The 20766-nt window shown below is 41.7% G+C and overlaps 1 protein-coding gene across 4 annotated transcripts in view; it reads right to left on the bottom strand.

Annotated features, from left to right (window-relative positions):
- Positions 1-20766, bottom strand: part of mgarpa (mitochondria localized glutamic acid rich protein a) — a 77137-nt gene that overhangs the window by 51327 nt on the left and 5044 nt on the right. For 3 of the 4 annotated variants that reach the window (XM_088431489.1, XM_088431490.1, XM_088431493.1), the window contains exons 2-3: positions 4771-4871; positions 2981-3086 (exon numbers count right to left, since the gene is read on the bottom strand). In XM_088431489.1, the coding sequence (XP_088287615.1) occupies positions 2981-3086; positions 4771-4871 (207 nt within the window). Of the gene's footprint in view, positions 1-2980; positions 3087-3710; positions 4322-4770; positions 4872-20766 lie in introns of those variants that run through there. The other variant, XM_088431492.1, reaches the window with a different exon arrangement.

The following is a 20766-nucleotide window of genomic DNA, read 5'->3' as shown; positions in this document are numbered from 1 at the left end:
GGACAAAAACCTTAATAACTTTGATGTACTAGCTTAAAAAAATCTAAAACTTCATAGACACATGGAAACTTATGTCTTTAACACCTTTGAAAAAAGTTTTTTTAAATACCTACTAGCGCCGCTTAGTGGTTAATTAAAATGTCATTTTTTACACTTTCATGTATTGTGCTCAGTCTGTTTGAGTAAAACAAGTGAAAATTGGTCAGAATATCATTAAGACATGGAATATTAAGGTTTTAAAATTTTACGACATTTCGATAGTGGGCGTAGTCTGCACGCCACCTCAAAGTCAGATGACTCGCCAAAACGAAAAAAGTGGCTGTAATTGGCCCCAAAATGGCCTTATGAGTGGAAAATAGCCTCTCACTCCCGGCCCGTTTGACCTAGAGCTCCAAAAATTTGTAGCCTTGTGTAGGACCTCGAGCCCTACAAAAAAGTCAGCGCGAGCCATATGCTCAGATGTACAGAAAGAGAGTTATGAATTTTTGAATGTGCACTTTTGGCCCCTTTTTGCTCATATGCAGGTCCCGAACTGTTCCTTTTTTCTCCCAACTGCTTGACCCGATCGACTTCAAATTTGCTGTGATGTTTTATCTGACTGTGAGGAACAATTGATCAAATTTTTGTGACGATCCGCCATCAAATATGTTAGGGGCGGGGCTTTATATTATGCCTTTGATGATTACTTTGCCACATGTGAAACAAACCTTTATAACTCAGCTTTACAAGCTTAGAAAAATCTGAAACTTCACAGACACAGAGACTCAAGCCTTTAACACATTTGTTTAAAAAAATCTTCAATTGCTTATAAGGCCATCTAGTGGCAAACAAAAATGTCAGTCTGATATCTCGCCAAAACGAACAAAAGTTGCTGTGTTTGGTCCCAGATGGTCTTATCTTTTTTAAACTTCATATATTTGATGGATTTCCAATGCGGAATACACCTATCAACATATTTTTTGTTATAGTGCGAGCGCCACCTAGTGGCAGCCAAAAATATAGCATTTTTTAAACGTTTTTATGTGTTTAGCTGAGCCCTTTGAAGTAATATCGCTGAAATTAAGTCTGAAAAGCCTCTAGACAGCCCTGCTGACCTCCACCAAATTTTTAAAAGTTTCGATAATGGGCGTGGTTTCTACGACCATTTTCATTCCGAAGCTTTATCTGTCCAGTAAAAGTTGCTGTAATTTGACCCAGATGATCTGATCTTCTCACAATTTCACACATTGGATGAAAATATTCTCCTGAACATATCGACAACAATATATTCCAGTTTAAAGCTAGCGCCACCTAGTGGCTGCAAAAAATTGTCATTAGTTGAAAGATTATAGTCAATCCTGTTTGGTTTGACCTACAGCTATGAAACTTTGTAGGCAAATGAAGGACTGTAAGACCTACAAAAAAGTCAATAGAAGTGATGTGCTAGGATGTACAGAAAAATTGTTATGATTTTTTTTAATGTGCAGTTTTGTCCCATTCTTAGACATTAGCTGGTCTCAAACTAGTGACTTTTTCTCTTAAATGATTCACCCCATTACCTTCAACTTTGGCATGAATCATTATCCAACTGAGGGGCACACATAGTTCAAATATCGTGAAGATCTCTTGACATAAAAGATGGGGGCGGAGCTTCAAATTATTTTTAATATTTCCTTCGCCAAGAGTGACAAAAATCTTAACTCATCTATGACAGCTTCAAACCATCTGAAGCTTTCCTGGGACTTTAAAAGTCATACAGCTATGTGATAAAATTTCAAATCATTTACAGCGCCACCCAGTGGCGGACAAAAATCTCATTTTTTATACTTTTATGTACTGTGAAATGCCTGTTTGACTAAATGAACTCAAAAATGGTCAGAAAAGCTATGACACATTGGAACATTAAGGTTCTCAACTTTTATGACTTTTCATTAAAGGGCGTGGCCTTTATGCAAACTCAAAGTCTGATGTCTCGCCAAAACGGTAAAAGTTGCTGTATTTGGACCTAGATGATCTGATGTTTGCAAAACTTCATATATGGGATGGGAGTCCAATGTGAAACACACCTACAAGCCTATTTTTTTATCATAGTACGAGCGCCACCTAATGGCAGCAAAAAATATAGCAAATCCTTAATGTTTTTATGTACTCTGCTGAGCCCCTTGAAGTGATATCCCTTAAATGTTTTCTGAAAAGCCAGTGGCCATGCCTTATGCCCTCCACAAATCAGTACAATGTTTCGACAGTGGCTGTGGCCTATATGGCATTGAAAGTCACAAAATTGGAACAATAAAAGCTGCAGTAACTCCACCCACATTGTCCCACCTTGTCTAAATTTTACATATTTGGTCATAGTCCTGCACTGAAGTGATCTACAACTAATTTTTCATCATTCATAGTCCTTGTTCATACCCCGACCTGTTCATACCCCAACGTGCACAGGTCTGCGAGGGCCCTTTATAGCTGCTTGCAGCTCTAGTTTGTCTTGTAATTTAAAAAAGTGTTTGATTTTTTAAATTCTTAATATCACAGAGGATCATCTTCATTAATCGTGGCAGCCAATATCTTGATCTCGATTAAAATTCAACTGATTGTGCAGCCCTACTTTGGGGGCTTATATTTCAGCTCATAAAATTGGGCCAGCCATTGCTGTAATTACTAAAATTTTCCGGGCAATTGACGCTTCCCATAAAAAATAAGGTGTTGTAACTGCCTAATTACCACATGCCCGATTAGGCAAGGCTGTCCAAATGATGCTCCACCCCTTGCTTAAGTTCCCTGGCACCGGAATGCTAAATGGTACCAATGTAATCATATTACTATATTAGACAGAGCTAAGCCTAATCACACAAGATTGAAGAGGTGAATTTTTCACCAAGTAATGGAGAATAGATTCTAAAGTATTCTGGAAATAGAGGCCTTCTTATAGAGCAAAATGCAAATATATGTGGTAACACAGTACACTCCATTGTACATGCCATGGTGGGGTACAAATACTTACTCTTAGGAGGAAATGGTTTAGGTGTCCATTCTGTCTTGGGTCTGGCATTGATTTCAGAAATACGATCATTGTATCTGGTACTGTCAGTAGACACAGTATTCAGTGTCTGGGCAGAAAAATTACACAGTCTGAGAATAATAACAATTTTACAGGATCCTGATTGCACAACACAAAATTAACACATATACAGTGTAAATAAATACAAATATCAGTGTTTTCTCTCGAATTTTTCTTCAGCAGTGTGGAACAGGTGTTCTGGGAAACCGTGGTGGCATTAACAAATAACACTTCACAGCAATGTATGTAATGCAGGGTTTTGAGGGTCTTACATTCACAAACTCATAAAACTTTGCACATACACTAAGCCTACCAAAATCATTACTTTCTCACTGTACTATGAATTTTCATATACATCATATAGTAAATCTTTATTAATGTCCTCCGAACGAATGTTTGAGTTAACCTCTCACAAACTCTTAAATTGTTGTGATAACATCCGTTAAGGGATGGTAATCTGGTCAGTGCCAGGGAGCCTGTGGCTGAGGCTTCAAAGAACAGTAAAGACAATAGGGTCCTATCATCTTCCTTGTCCTTCTCATACTTTCTGCAATAAACATTGCAGGCTGTGGCACCTTAATGGCTCTGACTGTTGGGACACCTACTTTACAGACAATATGAATGTAACCAAAAAGATAATTGTGATGCTTGACATAAGATGAAAGTTTCTCACAGATATTTGAGTGTTTCCAAGAGCGCTTTCACAAATTCCTCCACCAAAGAGGACAGTAAAGGACAGCCTCTTCTTCCAGGGATCAGCCACTTCTTCCAGCTCCCCCGGGAGAATCCGCAGGCCTTCCCAGGCCAGCTGCGAGACACAGCCTTTCCAGTGTGTCCTGGGTCATCCCCAGGGAATACTGGTGGAAATGTCCAAATGTCTGCAGCCAGGGATCAGAGCACCAAGGCCTCCACTTTGGCCAGCGCCTCACGCAGCACCCGACCCATGTGGCCAATCCCACAGGTGGTGAGCCCATGGGAAGAATGCATTAGGCAATTTGGTCAAAATAAATCTTTGTGGTGTTCTTGTGAAGCGTTCGTCTCTGTGTGCACTGCATGGCTGGCAAACAGTTGAGCGTGTCCCCCGCCTACCTGCCTGAAGTGGAATAGGCACCAGGAAGCCTGCGACCATTGTGAGAATAAGTGGCTATAGAAAATGGATGGATGTCTTCAGGTTTTGTGCTGAAAATAATGCAGTTGTAGTATAGTTGTTCAATAGCATTGGCACATTGCATCCAAATGTAAAAAGTCACATTTTTATGTCACCATCGAGTGGCGCTACATTGATGACAAATTATTATTATGTAGATGTCTTCAAGTCATGATTGTAATATCACTATATAAAATAAAGTGTGGGATTTGGGGGGGGGGGGGTTGTGGAGTAATTGCTCAAAAAACTAATAAAATATTGATGATTTTGCCAGATCTAATGATAGTGCAGTTTCATGAATGTCCGTGCATGTTAAGACCCTCAAGATCAGCATTGCTTTCCTTGTGAATAATTTGTTGCTACTGCTTCAGTTCAGTACAAGGGCCATCTCAAATGTGTACTGAATTACCAAAAGCACAAACAAAATAGTAATTCTCAAAGTTCAAATGTTACTAAGAGGGCTTTGGTAAAATGTTTTGAGTGTGGAATGAGAAATCCTAACAAACTGAGGTGTGTTTGACATTAGAAGCCACTGCATGTTAGATGGTAAATACACAAATGTTGAAAAAGGAATGCGACCACTCACATAAGATACAGCAGCAACTAAGGTTCCACCGCACAGTACAGCGTAAACTATGTTTTCCCCAGTGACGCCGTACATTGATGACATCTGCCTTTGTTGTAAACCTGGAAAAACAAGACACAAAATCAATTTGGATAAACAATTACTCAAAATGGCAGCTCTGTGACGCAGTGGTTAGCACATCTGCCTCACAGTTCAGGGACAAAAGTTCAAATTCCCCAGGACTTCCGGTCTGGAGTTTGCATGTTCTCCCTGAGTTTGCGTGGTTACTCTTACAAGCTTCCTCACACATTTCCCAAAATCATAGCAGGTGAACAGGACACTCTAAATTCTCTCTCTCTCTCTCTCTCTCTCTCACACACACCTATTAACAGTATATATATATATATATATATATATATATATATATATATATATATATATATATATATATAATATGTGGATAGGGCTGATGCCATTGAACAAAGAGGTTGGGTTAAAAGTAAAAATATATTCATATTTCACGACATTAAAAACCTTCAGTCAGCGCAAATCGGTAGATTATAATGCAGGGGTGGCCAAGTTTGGTCCTCAAGAGCCACAATCCAGACTGTTTTCAATGTATCTCTTCAACCAACACACCTGAGTCAAATCAGCGTCGTTATCAGGATTGTGCAAAGCATAAAGCATGCTGATGAGCTAATCATTTGAATCAGGTGTGTTAGTTGAAGAGACACAATGAAAACAGGCTGGATTGTGGCTCTTGAGGACCAAACTTGGCCACCCCTGTTATAATGTCAGATTAAAATTCGCCATTGTCAAATAGAAAATACAACCATGCTTGAGAAATTCTGTTGTTCTGATTTACTGACTTAACGCAATACTCTGATTATGGCATATAAAATATTTTGTGGACTGGGAGAAGGCATTCGACCATGTCCCTTGGGAAGTTCTGTTGGGGTCCTTCAGGAGTATGGGGTTTCGAACGCTTTGATACAGGCGGTTTGGTCCCTGTATCACTGATGTTACGAGTTTGGTCTGCATTGCCGGCAGTAAGCTGAATCCATACTCAGTGGGGGTTGGACTCCACCAAGGCTACACTTTGTCACCAATTCTGTTCATTAACTTAATGGACAGAATCTCTAGGCGCAGCCGAAGCGTTGAGTAGGTTTGGTTTGGGAGTCTCAGCATTGCATCTCTGCTATTTACAGATGATGTGGTGCTGTTGGCTTCTTCAGACCGTGATCTCCAACTCTCATTGGCGTGGTTCACAGCAGAGTGTAAAGTGGCTGGGATGAAGATAGGACCTCCAAATCTGAAACCACGGTCCTCAATTGGAAAAGGGTGGATTGCCCTCTCCAGGTCACAGATGAGGTCCTGCCCCAATTGGAGGAGTTCAAGTATCTTGGGGTCTTATTTGTGAGTGAGGGTACCATGGAACAGGAGATTGAGAGGCGGATTGGTAATGCAATATGGACTCTGTACCAGTAAACGGACTTTCACTTATGTAGCGCTTTTCAACCTTAGGTACTCAAAGCGCTTTACACTAACTAGTCATTTACCTCCTGATGACGCAGCATCAGGAACAAGTGTGGGTTCAGTGTCTTGCTCAAGGACACTTGGACATGGTCTTGATGGTCAGGGGATCGAACCCACGGCCTTCTGGCTGGGAGACGACCACTCTACCACCGAGCTATGCCGCCAGGCAAAGCGCTCTATTTCCGGTCGATCTACGTTTCTGCTCTCATCTATGGTCACGAGCTGTGGGTCATGATTGAAATAATGAGAAGCGGGATACTCCGGGGGAGTGTTTTGCTGCTGTCGCTGTTTTAGCCTTAGCTGGAGAGACAAACGATATTTTTCTTTTTCTATTTTTACCACCACCCATTGGACCTGTGTTCTGTGTTTTTTTTCTTCTTTTTCCTTCATTTTTGAGGATTGCTTCCATTCTTCGATAGCTAGTGATTCGCCGTTTCTCTGAACAGCTAGCTCCGTTCGTCCTCGTGCAGCTCTGCTAGCGTAAGTATTTTGCTCAGCTGTATTAAGGTAAGCATGGCTCCGTGCACCTCCACCTCATCTGTCACTTGCGACACCTGCGTTATTCTCATGGAGAGGCTTTCTCTCCTAGAGGGCCGTGTGCGTCAACTAGAGCAGAGTAGTCTGATAATCGTAGATCAGACGGACACATCTGCTAGTGACAATGCGGGCCGTAGCCCTCCCGCAATGCCGCTAGCATCGGCTAGTGCGGGTCGTAGCCTACCCGCTAGTCCGGCTAGCATTAGCCCTAAGAAGCCTGCTAGCCGCGGTGAGCCTGTTTGGACGCATAATCGGTTTAGCCCCCTCGCTAGGCAAACTCCATCTCAGTCTACTGGCTCCCGCACATTAGTTATAGGGGACTCCATCACCCGTAACATCAAGCTTAAAACGCCAGCCACCGTAATGTGTATCCCTGGGGCCAGAGCACCCGACATTGAAGCTAACCTTAGGGAGCTGACACGCAAGAGGGCTAGACACCAGTCTAGTGCAAACAACACTAGATACTCGGACATAGTGATACACGTCGGCTCCAACGGTACTAGAATGAGGCAGTCTGAGATTACAAAGAAGAATTTCTTTGTAATCTTTGAACTAGGACTTGTAATCTCGCTAGAAAGATGAGTCGGCATCGAGTTATTGTCTCTGGCCCTCTGCCTGCGAGAGGCAATGATGAGAGGTTTAGCAGATTATTCTCGCTTAACCGGTGGATGGCTAGTTTCTGTAGAGAGCAGGGTTTCCAGTTTGTAGATAATTGGCCCTCTTTCTGGGGCCGGCCCGACCTGCTGAGGATGGATGGCCCTCACCCTAACTGGGAAGGCGCCATCACTCTTTCTAGACATTGAGCCTTCCATGACTTCCCACATTAGAGCATGTCGGGTCGCAGGCGAGTAGCGAGCATGCTAGAACGGGTGTGGAGTCGTTAAGGCTAGAGTTAACCGGCACTAGGCTGGACTGCTACGACACACATAGCATATATAGTCTAGGTCACTGCAATCCACACACTGTTTCAATGCTGAATGCCCTAATGATAAGATTTCTGCTGAGGTGGTGTTGATTAAGGAAAATAGCCCTGCCTCTTTAATCAGTAAGACTAGTGACAAAGTGCCTAGGCGGAATATTAATATCAATATGCGCGCTGTAGCCGTCAACAATCAAATTCCTACTTTACTAACATTGTGACGAGGTTTTAATTACTCAAAATACAGAGCAAGCCCCAGCCATAAAAATCTTGTTGGTATTAGTACTACCAACACGAGGACTCAGAATAGTCCAGGAAAAATTTCCCAGTTTAAATTCGGCTTCATAAATATTAGGTCACTCCCTTCAAAAGCCCTTCTTGTAAATGATCTTATTACAGATTCAAATCTTAACGTGCTTGGTCTCTGCGAAACCTGACTAAAACCAAATGAATTCTTTCCATTAAATGAGGCCTCACCCGCAAACTTTGTGGGCTCACATGTTGCCCGTCCTTGTAAAAAAAGGGGGGGGGGGGTGTCGCCCTAATTTCAGAATCTGATTTTAGGCTTAGCACGAGCAAGAGTCACACTTTCAAGACATTTGAGGCTCTCGTTATGCGATCGAGCTCCTCACCACCATTCTATGTGGTAGTTATTTACAGTCCTCCCGGTCCATACTCTGGATTCTTAGATGAATTCCCTGAACTTATGGCTGACTTAATAACTCACACAGATAATATATTAATTATGGGTGACTTCAATATTCATATGAACTCCCCATTGAAGCCACTTACTGTAGCTTTTCAAGCAATAATGGATGCATTTGGTTTTACACAAACAATAAAAGCAGCAACACACCGGAATGGTAATATCTTAGATGTAGTGCTAACCCATGGCCTAACTGCCTCAAACGTCACAATCATGCCGCATACTAACGTTATGTCTGATCATTATCTTATAACATTTGAAGTCCTAGCTCAGTGTGGTCTTGTTGTCCACAACCAAGGCTTTAAGAGCCGTGATATTAATTCTTCAACCACTGCTGCACTTTCTGAATTACTGCCTTCCGCAACAGCTGCCTTTCCGTCTTTCACTGGTTCAGTCGATAAGCTCGCGAATGATTTTAATTCGGTCCTTTTAAATTCCCTAAACTCTATTGCGCCGCTGAAACTTAAAACTCGTCCGAAGCGGCACACTCCGTGGTTTACGGAGGAAACGCGTACGTGTAAATTGTTAAGTAGACAACTTGAGTGTAAATGGTGAACAACTAAACTCGAGGTTTTCCGTCAGGCCTGGTGCGATAGCTTGCTGAAATATAAAGAGGCTCTTAGGTTTGCAAAAACCAATTACTTTTCCAAAATGATTAGTCTTAATAAAAACAACCCAAAATATTTATTTGAGACGGTAGCGCAGCTAACACAGCAGCAGCAGGTTAATCATAGTTCCCTCCATTCAGCACACGATTTCATGCAATTCTTTACTCAGCGGATTCAGCTAACAAGGGACGAAATAAAAAAGGCAGCGCCGCTTAACCCCTCGACTGTGATTGTTGATGCTAGTTTGGACAATCAGGTTCAAGAAAGTCTGGTTACCCTGTCCCAGTTTGATTTAGTATCCCTGGAGTGTCTTACACACCTGGTTAATGCAGCAAAGCAGACGTCCTGCATGCTCGACCCGCTTCCAGGCAAACTCGTCAAAGATTTATTCCCGGTCTTAGGGTCATCTGTCTTGAATATTATCAACTTGTCACTCTCCTCTGGCATTGTACTTGAAGCTTTTAAGACGGCCGTCATTCAACCATTACTTAAGAAACCTCACCTAGATCCTGAAGATCTCTTCAACTATAGGCCAGTGTCACACCTTCCGTTTATCGCCAAAATTCTTGAGAAAGTTGTAACACAACAGCTTAGCGATTTTATGATAGACAACAATAGATTTGAACTCCTTCAGTCAGGTTTTAGGGCCAACCACTCAACTGAGACAGCCCTAGTAAAAGTGACGAATGATCTTCTCTTAGCCTTGGATTCCAACATTTCATCAATATTATTACTGCTTGATCTTAGTGCCGCATTTGACACTATTGATCATCATATTCTTACAGAACGTCTTAGATCATGTGTTGGTTTCTCGGGATCAGCACTTTCTTGGTTCAGATCTTACATCCTGGGAAGGACGCATAGTGTCTCTTATGGCGATGCGATCTCTGAATCTTTCTCCGTCTCATGTGGTGTCCCGCAGGGGTCAGTACTTGGTCCCTTACTGTTCAACATCTACATGATTCCTCTCGGCGATATTATACGTAAACATGCTATTAGTTTTCATTGCTATGCTGATGATAACCAACTCTATATGCCCTTAGAAATAACGGATCCGTGCAAGTGCAGTAAACTCGAGGCTTGCCTTGCCGAGATTAAACAATGGATGTCTTCCAATTTTCTGCTTCTCAACCCTAATAAAACTGAGATGTTATTTATTGGCCCTGCTCATCATCAGCACTTGCTTAAGAATACCACGCTGAACCTGGAAAACTCTATTATTTCTCAAAGTAAGCAGAAATCTCGGCGTGATATTTGACTCAACTCTCTCCTTTCGAACACATATTAATAACATGACAAGAACGGCGTTTTTTCACCTCCGCAATATAGCTAAAATTCGCCCTATTCTTTCTCTTAGCGATGCAGAAACATTAATTCATGCATTTGTTACGTCGTGCCTAGACTATTGTAACATTTTGTTTTCTGGACTTTCCATGTCCTACATTAAAAGCCTGCAGTGTGTACAGAATGCAGCAGCGAGACTATTGACAAGGACGAGAAAGTTTGATCATATTACTCCGATTCTAGCTGACCTGCATTGGCTTCCAATACATGTGAGATGTGATTTTGAGGTGTTGTTAATTACTTATAAAATTTTACACGGTTTAGCTCCTTCCTATCTCGTCGACTTAGTATCACCATATGTTCAATCAATCAATCAATCAAATTTTATTTATATAGCCCTAAATCACCGAAGTCTCAAAGGGCTTCACAGAATGAAAAGAGGTCATACAGAGACATCTTTTCAATGTAAGGTACACAACAGCATCCCCTGTCAAAGCTCCCAGAAGGGGAAGGAAAAACTCAAAAACCCCAATTTGGGGAAAATCAGAAACCTCCAGAAGGGACCACAGGTGGGAGGAGCCCCCTTCCAGGCCCACAGGTTGAAGTGGATGCTGCATGTACCGAACACAGAAACAATATAAATTACAGAAAACATATTGTGCTATATAGTGCAGTGATGTCTTGACAGCAGGCAAAGCCATTGGGCAGGAACCATCCCGCATTCCAGCCAGGTGGACCGCAGACGGCTAGACTCCTGACCCGTGATGGTCGACCAGCGCAGGACCCAATGGGGGCGGTCAAGTCAACCCTCACCATATAGCTAGCCCCCTCTCCCGGCCGGAAGAGGCAGGAAAAAAGAAGAAAAAGAAGAAGGCTGCAGACAGGCTAATTTAACTAAATGCTTTTGAGTATAGATGTGTTTTTAGTCGGGATTTAAAGATTTCTACCGAGGTGGCTGTGCGAACTTCCATAGGTAGGGCATTCCATAGTACTGGCGCGCGAATGGAAAATGCCCTTGATCCCGCAGACTTCTTTTTAGCCCGTGGGGTCGATAGCAAACCGGCATTTTGTGATCGAAGTTGTCGGGACGGAACATAAGGTGATACTAAGTCGACGAGATAGGAAGGAGCTAAACCGTGTAAAATTTTATAAGTAATTAACAACACCTTAAAATCACATCTCACGTGTATTGGAAGCCAATGCAGGTCAGCTAGAATCGGAGTAATATGATCAAACTTTCTCGTCCTTGTCAATAGTCTCGCCGCTGCATTCTGTACACACTGCAGGCTTTTAATGTGAGACATGGGAAGGCCAGAAAACAAAATGTTGCAATAGTCTAGGCGCGACGTAACAAATGCATGAATTAATGTTTCTGCATCGCTAAGAGAAAGAATAGGGCGAATTTTAGCTATATTGCGGAGGTGAAAAAACGCCGTTCTTGTCATGTTATTAATATGTGTTCGAAAGGAGAGAGTTGAGTCAAATATCACGCCGAGATTTTTTGCAGAACTACTTTGGGAAATAATACAGTTTTCTAGGTTCAGTGTGGTATTCTTAAGCAGGTGCTGATGATGAGCAGGGCCAATAAATAACATCTCAGTTTTATTAGGGTTGAGAAGCAGAAAATTGGAAGACATCCATTGTTTAATCTCGGCAAGGCAAGCCTCCAATTTACTGCACTTGCACGGATCCGTTATTTCTAAGGGCATATAGAGTTGGGTATCATCAGCATAGCAATGAAAACTAATAGCATGTTTACGTATAATATCGCCGAGAGGAATCATGTAGATGTTGAACAGTAAGGGGCCAAGTACTGACCCCTGCGGGACACCACATGAGACGGAGAAAGACTCAGAGATCGCGTCGCCATAAGAGACACTATGCGTCCTTCCCAGGATGTAAGATCTGAACCAAGAAAGTGCTGATCCCGAGATACCAACACATGATCTAAGACGTTCTATAAGAATATGATGATCAATAGTGTCAAATGCGGCACTAAGATCAAGCAGTAATAATATTGATGAGATGTTGGAATCCGAGGCTAAGAGAAGATCATTCGTCACTTTTACTAGGGCTGTCTCAGTTGAGTGGTTGGCCCTAAAACCTGACTGAAGGAGTTCAAATCTATTGTTGTCTATCATAAAATCACTAAGCTGTTGTGTTACAACTTTCTCAAGAATTTTGGCGATAAACGGAAGGTGTGACACTGGCCTATAGTTAGCGAGATCTTCAGGATCTAGGTGTGGTTTCTTAAGTAATGGTTGAATGACGGCCGTCTTAAAAGCTTCAGGTACAATGCCAGAGGAGAGTGACAGGTTGATAATATTCAAGACAGACGACCCCAAGATCGGGAACAACTCTTTGACGAGTTTGCCTGGAAGCGGGTCGAGCATGCAGGACGTCGGCTTTGCTGCATTAACCAGTTGTGTAAGACACTCCAGGGATACTAAATCAAACTGGGACAGGGTAGCCAGACTTTCATGAACCTGATTGTCCGAACTAGCATCAACAATCACAGTTGAGGTGGTGAGCGGCGCTGCCTTTTTTATTTCTTCCCTTATTAGCTGAATCCGCTGAGTAAAGGATTGCATGAAATCGTGTGCTGAATGGAGGGAATTTTGATTAACCTGCTGCTGCTGTGTTAGCTGCGCTACCGTCTCAAATAAATACTTTGGGTTGTTTTTATTAAGACTAATCATTTTGGAAAAGTGATTAGTTTTTGCTAGCCTAAGAGCCTCTTTATATTTCAGCAAGCTATCGCACCAGGCCTGACGGAAAACCTCAAGTTTAGTTGTTCGCCATTTACGCTCAAGTTGTCTACTTAACAGTTTACACGTACGCGTTTCCTCCGTAAACCACGGAGTGCGCCGCTTCGGACGAGTTTTAAGTTTCAGCGGCGCAATAGAGTTTAGGGAATTTAGAAGAACCGAATTAAAATCATTCGCGAGCTTATCGACTGAGCCAGTGAAAGACGGAAAGGCAGCTGTTGCGGAAGGCAGTAATTCAGAAAGTGCAGCAGTCGTTGAAGAATTAATATCACGGCTCTTAAAGCCTTGGTTGTGGACAACAAGACCGCACTGAGCTAGGACTTCAAATGTTATAAGATAATGATCAGACATAACGTTAGTATGTGGCAGAATTATGACGTTTGAGGCAGTTAGGCCACGGGTTAGCACTAAGTCTAAGATATTACCATTCCGGTGTGTTGCTGCTTTTATTATTTGTGTAAAACCAAATGCATCGATTATTGCTTGAAAAGCTACAGTAAGTGGCTCTGATGGGGAGTTCATATGAATATTGAAGTCACCCATAATTAATATATTATCTGTGTGAGTTATTAAGTCAGCCATAAGTTCAGGGAATTCATCTAAGAATCCAGAGTATGGGCCAGGAGGACGGTAAATAACTACCACATAAAATGGTGGTGAGGAGCTCGATCGCATAACGAGAGCCTCAAATGTCTTGAAAGTGTGACTCGTGCTCGTGCTAAGCCTAAGATCAGATTCCGAAATTAGGGCGACACCCCCCCCTTTTTTACAAGGACGGGCAACATGTGAGCCCACAAAGTTTGCGGGTGAGGCCTCATTTAATGGTAAGAATTCATTTGGTTTTAGCCAGGTTTCGCAGAGACCAAGCACGTTAAGATTTTGATCTGTAATAAGATCATTTACAAGAAGGGCTTTTGAAGCGAGTGACCTAATATTTATGAAGCCGAATTTAAACTGGGACATTTTTCCCGGACTATTCTGAGTCCTCGTGTTGGTAGTACTAATACCAACAAGATTTTTATGGCTGGGGCTTGCTCTATATTTTGAGTAATTAAAACCTCGTCGCGATGTTAGTAAAGTAGGAATTCGATTGTCGACGACTACAGTGCGCATATTGATATTAATATTTCGCCTAGGCACTTTGTCACTAGTCTTACTGATTAAAGAGGCAGGGCTGTTTTCCTTAATCAACACCACCTCAGCAGAAATCTTATCATTAGGGCATTCAGCATTAGGTTCGTCCCGACAACTTCGTTCACAAAATGCCGGTTTGCTATCGACCCCATGGGCTAAAAAGAAGTCTGCGGGATCAAGGGCATTTTCCATTCGCGCGCCAGTAGTATGGAATGCCCTACCTATGGAAGTTCGCGCAGCCACCTCAGTAGAAATCTTTAAATCCTAACTAAAAACACATTTATATTCAAAAGCACTTAGTTAATTGAGCCTGTCTGCAGCCTTCTTCTTTTTTCTTTCTTCCTGCCCCCCTCTTCCGGCTGGGAGAGGGGGCTAGCTAGATGGTGAGGGTTGACTTGACCGCCTCCATTGGGTCCTGCGCTGGTCGACCATCACGGGTTAGGAGTTCGGCCGTCTGCGGTCCACCTGGCTGGAATGTGGGATGGTTCCTGCCCAATGGCTTTGCCTGCTGTCAAGACATCACTGCACTATATAGCACAATATGTTTTCTGTAATTAGGGCCCGAGCAGCTACCGCTGCGAGAGCCCTCTTGTTTTTCTCCGGATTATTATTATTAGGGCCCGAGCAGCTACCGCTGCGAGAGCCCTCTTGTTTTTCTCCAGATTATTATTATTATTATTATTATTATTAGGGCCCGAGCAGCTACCGCTGCGAGAGCCCTCTTGTTTTTCTCCAGATTATTATTACAGTGGGCCCCCGGGTTACGAACTTAATCCGTTCAGCGGCTACGCTCGTATCTCGATTTGCTCGTATAGCGGGCAATCCAAACCCATGTTAATTCGTGAATGCGTGCAACGCGCGCCGAAGCCTTAGGTAAAAACGACACACTGTATACATATATTAAAATTGAGTGATATAATCTGCTGTACACTTGCATTATATAATAAATACAATGGATAAATAGCTTTTACCTTTGAAACGACGAGACTTGATCTGGGTGTAAGCAGAGGGGGGCAGAGTCCAACGCTCAAAGTTAACACGGTGATAGATATGCTATTGGTCTTACAGTGTTACAGTAACTCTTTCAGTCAGGGTGCAAATCACACAGATACTAAAACATCATCCTCTTATTTCTTTCTTTACCGCTGCTAGTAATTTTAGAAGCTATGTCTAACAGATAAAGTTTGCAAAGTCTTCACAACATTCCGTTTTTCACAAATTTTCTCTCCTTCCTTCCATCCTGTCCCATCAAGCTAGATAAAGGCGTTCGGCCAATAGCATATCGGCATTTCTGTGATTGACGTGTGACGCCGGCAAATAGCATCTCCGTGAGTGAGACCGGGTGACCTTAATCGACCAATAGCATATTCGCATCTCCGTGACTGACTGATAATTATTCGCACTTTTTTTTTTAAACGGTTGGAATGTATTGACAATTAATTTTAAAAAAAACACACATTTAAACCAATGACAATTCTTTGTCCTGCAATCGGCACATTTAATTTCATGTCAGCTGTTTTTCCCTTTAGCTGTACAAACACTACACTTAAATGGTAATATATTTAGACACCGTGAGTGAGACAGTCAGTGTGACGTTGTAAGACCAATAGCGTTCACGTTACTGCCACAAGTTTCTATTGATGATTGATAATGTCGCTACTGTTGATTTTATTGACGCAAATAAACGAGAACATTTCTACAACTTAATGGCCGGCATGTCGAATTGCTCGTAAGGCGAGAGGTTTGTTCGTAAGCGGAGGACAAAAATCACCCTGATCCACGCTCGTAAGGCGAATTGTTCGTAAATCAGGGTGCTCGTAAGCCGGGGGCCGACTGTATTATTATTATTTACTGTGCAGCGCTTTTCCATTTTTGAGGGCCTAAACATGCACGAAAAGTCACCAAAATTTGCACATTCGTCGGGCCCGGTGAAAAATTTGATATTTTTGTGTTTCCCAAAACAATGCAAAAAAAATGGCTCTGCAGCGCCACCTAAGGTTGAAAAAGTGCACCTGGTCCCGGCCCGGTTGACCTAGAGCTACGAAAATTTTTAGGCATATGTAGGACCTAGAGACCTACAAAAAAGTCAGCGCGAGCCATGTGCTCAGATGTACAGAAAAAGAGTTATGAATTTTTGAATGTGCATTTTTGGCCCATTTTTGCACGTTTGCAGGTCCCAAACTGCTCCTTGTTTCTCCTAAACGCTTTACTCAATCGCCTTCAAATTTGCTGTGGTCCATATTCACACATAGGGCCACAAGTGGACAAAATTTGGTGCAGATCCGCTGACATATATGATAGGGGCGTGGCTTCAAATTATGTGTTCAATTTTTCCTTCGCCAAGAGGGACAAAAACCTTAATAACTTTGATGTACTAGCTTAAAAAAATCTAAAACTTCATAGATACATGTAAACTTATGTCTTTAACACTTTTGAAAAAAATTTTTTTAAATACCTACTAGCGCCGCCTAGTGGTTGATTACAATGTCATTTTTTACACTTTCATGTATTGTGCTCAGTCTGTTTGAGTAAAACAAGTGAAAATTGGTCAGAATATCATTAAGACATGGAATATTAAGGTTTTAAAATTTTACGACATTTCGATAATGGGCGTAGTCTGCACGTCACCTCAAAGTCAGATTACTCGCCAAAACGAAAAAAGTGCCTGTAATTGGCCCCAAAATGGCCTTATGAGTGGAAAATAGCCTCTCACTCCCGGCCCATTTGACCTAGAGGTCCAAAAATTTGCAGCCTTATGTAGGACCTCGAGCTCTACAAAAAAAGTCAGCGCGAGCCATATGCTCAGATGTACAGAAAGAGAGTTATGAATTTTTGAATGTGCACTTTTGGCCCGTTCTTGCTCTTTTGCAGGTCCCAAACTGCTCCTTTTTTCTCCCAAACGCTTGACCCGATCGACTTCAAATTTGCTGTGATGTTTTATCTGACTGTGAGGCACAATTGTTCAAATTTTTGTGACGATCCGCCAACAAATATGTTGGGGGCGGGGCTTTATATTATGCCTTTGATGATTACTTTGCCACATGTGAAACAAACCTTTATAACTCAGGTTTACAAGCTTGGAAAAATCTGAAACTTCACAGACACATGGAGACTCAAGCCCTTAACACAAGTGTTTAAAAAAATCTTCAATTACTTATAAGGCCATCTAGTGGCAAACAAAAATGTCAGTCTGATGTCTCGCCAAAACGAACAAAGTTTCTCTGTTTGGTCCCAGATGGTCTTATCTTTTCTAAACTTTCCAATGCGGAATACACCTATCAAGGTATTTTTTGTTATAGTGCGAGCGCCACCTAGTGGCAGCCAAAAATATAGCATTTCTTAAACTTTTTTATGTGTTTAGCTGAGCCCTTTGAAGTAATATAGCTGAAATTAAGTCTGAAAAGCCTCTAGACAGCCCTGCTGACCTCCACCAAATTTTACGAAGTTTCGATAATGGGCGTGGCCTCTATGACCATTTTCATTCCGAAGCTTTATCTGTCCAGTAAAAGTTGCTGTAATTTGACCCAGATGATCTGATCTTCTCACAATTTCACACATTGGATCAAAATATTTTCCTGAACATAGACAAAAATATTCCAGTTTAAAGCTAGCGCCACCTAGTGGCTGCAAAAAATTGTCATTAGTTGAAAGATTACAGTCAATCCTGTTTGGTTTGACCTACAGCTATGAAACTTTGTAGGCAAATGAAGAACTGTAAGACCTACAAAAAAAGTCAATGGAAGTGATGTGCTAGGATGTACAGAAAAATTGTTATGAATTTTTTTAATGTGCAGTTTTGTCCCATTCTTAGACAATAGCTGGTCTCAAACTAGTGACTTTTTCTCTTAAATGATTCACCCCATTACCTTCAACTTTGGCATGAATCATTATCTAACTGAGGGGCACACATAGTCCAAATATCGTGAAGATCTCTTGACATAAAAGATGGGGGCGGATTTTCAAATTATGTTTATTACTTCCTTCGCCAAGAGTGACAAAAATCTTAATAACTCAGCTATGACAGCTTCAAACCATCTGAAACTTTCCTGAGACTTTAAAAGTCATGCAATAATACAGCTATGTGATAAACTTTCAAATCATTTACAGCGCCACCCAGTGGCGGACAAAAATCTCATTTTTTATACTTTTATGTACTGTGAAATGCCTGTTTGACTAAATGAACTCAAAAATGATCAGAAAAGCTATGACACATTGGAACATTAAGGTTCTCAACTTTTATGACTTTTCATTTAAGGGCGTGGCCTCTATGCCAACTCAAAATCCGATGTCTCGCGAAAACGGTAAAAGTTGCTGTAATTGGACCCAGACGATCTGGTATTTTTAAAACTTCGTATATGGGATGGGAGTCCAATGTGAAACACACCTACAAGCCTATTTTTTTATCATAGTACGAGCGCCACCTAGTGGCAGCAAAAAATATAGCAAATCCTTCATGTTTTTACGTACTCTGCTGAGCCCCTTGAAGTGATATCCCTTAAATGTTTTCTGAAAAGCCAGTGGCCATGCCTTATGCCCTCCACAAATCAGTACGATGTTTCGACAGTGGGTGTGGCCTATATGGCAATGTAAGTCACAAAATTGGAACAATAAAAGCTGCAGTAACTCCACCCACATTGTCCCACCTTGTCTAAATTTTACATATTTGGTAAGAGTCCTGCACTGAAGTCATCTACAACTACTTTTTCATCGTTCATAGTCCTTGTTCATACCCCGACCTGTTCATACCCCAACGTGCACAGGTCTGCGAGGGCCCTTTATAGCTGCTTGCAGCTCTAGTTTATATTGTTCCTGTGTCTGGTACATGCAGCATCCACTTCAACCTGTGGGCCTGGAAGGGGGCTCCTCCCACCTGTGGTCCCTTCTGGAGGTTTCTGATTTTCCCCAAATTGGGGTTTTTGAGTTTTTCCTTCCCCTTCTGGGAGCTTTGACAGGGGATGCTGTTGTGTACCTTATACTGAAAAGATGTCTCTGTACGACCTCTTTTCATCTGTGAAGCCCTTTGAGACTTCGGTGATTTAGGGCTATATAAATAAAATTTGATTTGATGATTTTGATTTGATAATACAAGCGGCCGAAATGGGTTTCAGGGCTCTTCCTTAGAGATAGGGTGAGAAGCTTGTTAATCCGGGAGGGACTCAGTGTAGCGCGGCTTCTCCTTCGCGTTGAGTGGAGCTAGTTGAGATGGTTCTCCAGGCATTCAGGCATGTCCCATCAGGAGGAGGCCCAGTGACAACCCAGCAACAAGTTGTGAAAAAGAAAAAATCTCACCCACTTTCACCGCTTGTTCTTCTATTTGCATATACTTCAACAGCCATTCCATCTTAAAAAAGCGCATTTCTTTTTTACTTTGGCTTGGTGAGTCGATGTGTCGCTGTTAGTTCGTTTACGGTAGGTTAGCATTTGCGTTTCTTAACTGCATTGTTAGCTAGCTAAGCTGCACGGGGAGCATATGCAGGGAATGTATGTATCTGTCAATGCATTTGATTGGATGGATAGTGTAAGTGAAACATCGTATGATTGACTGGACACTTGTCATTCGCTGTCACCATGCAAAATGGTAAAGAAAACAGTACTATTGGTCTAATTAATCAGATAAGATGAGGTCTAATATTAGATTGTTTAATATGTTTATATTGTATTTTGTTTTATGCGCAGCACAGATTTTCTTGTGCACTGAGAATGTGTGAGAGGTGCGCAATTGCGCACACGCACAGCTTAAAGGGAACACTGCTGCCATGTCCCTTCACCTGTGTTGTCTTCACATCACGCACAATGAATGTGAGAGATTCTGACCAATGGGAGAGCAGGATATTGGTGCAATGGTATGGCGTGTTTACTGTGTGCGGGAATTTCAAGCTTTGTCTTGGAATATACGAGCTGTCACTTGTCTATTGAATTTTTTTTCCCGTGTCAAAGGGGAAACATTTGGCTAAATTTTTACTCGTAACGTGAATATTTCGTGTACAGAAGCGTTCTTATCTTGAGGTTCCACTGCATCACAATTATCACCATGTTCTGATCGCTTGTTGTAAAAAAGGAGGAGTTATTCCGACCCATGTGTGCTGTCAATTGGACTCAGTAAATCTCACAATGTTCAGAGAGGGGCAATAGGAAAAGAGCACTTGCACGTATAAATGAGAACGAGGGAGGCTGAGGTTAAGATTAAATTATTAAGCATTAGTTTAACTTGCAACAACAAAGTTTTATTGTGCATTCACATCCTACATAAAATATTGGCATCCATCCATGCATACTGTACATGCGTTCATACTGTACATACATGCATATATACTTACATACACGCAGTGGGAGGCCGTCAGAGCCAGCAAGGCCTTCCTTGCTGGCCTAACATAACCTGACATCATTATCATTCCTATAATAAACTATAATAATTATAATAACTATTATGAAAGTCAATTTCATTTTAAATTCTTTTTTGCTAAATATACATATTATATATATTTTTTAATTTATAAAATTATTCTCCATATCGTGTTCGTTTTG

Source organism: Hippichthys cyanospilos, chromosome 13 (genome assembly GCF_059441005.1).
Source record: "Hippichthys cyanospilos isolate Australia breed blue-spotted pipefish chromosome 13, RoL_Hcya_1.0, whole genome shotgun sequence".
Classification (NCBI taxonomy): Eukaryota; Metazoa; Chordata; class Actinopteri; order Syngnathiformes; family Syngnathidae; genus Hippichthys; species Hippichthys cyanospilos.
This window is presented reverse-complemented; position numbering and strand designations above follow the sequence as displayed.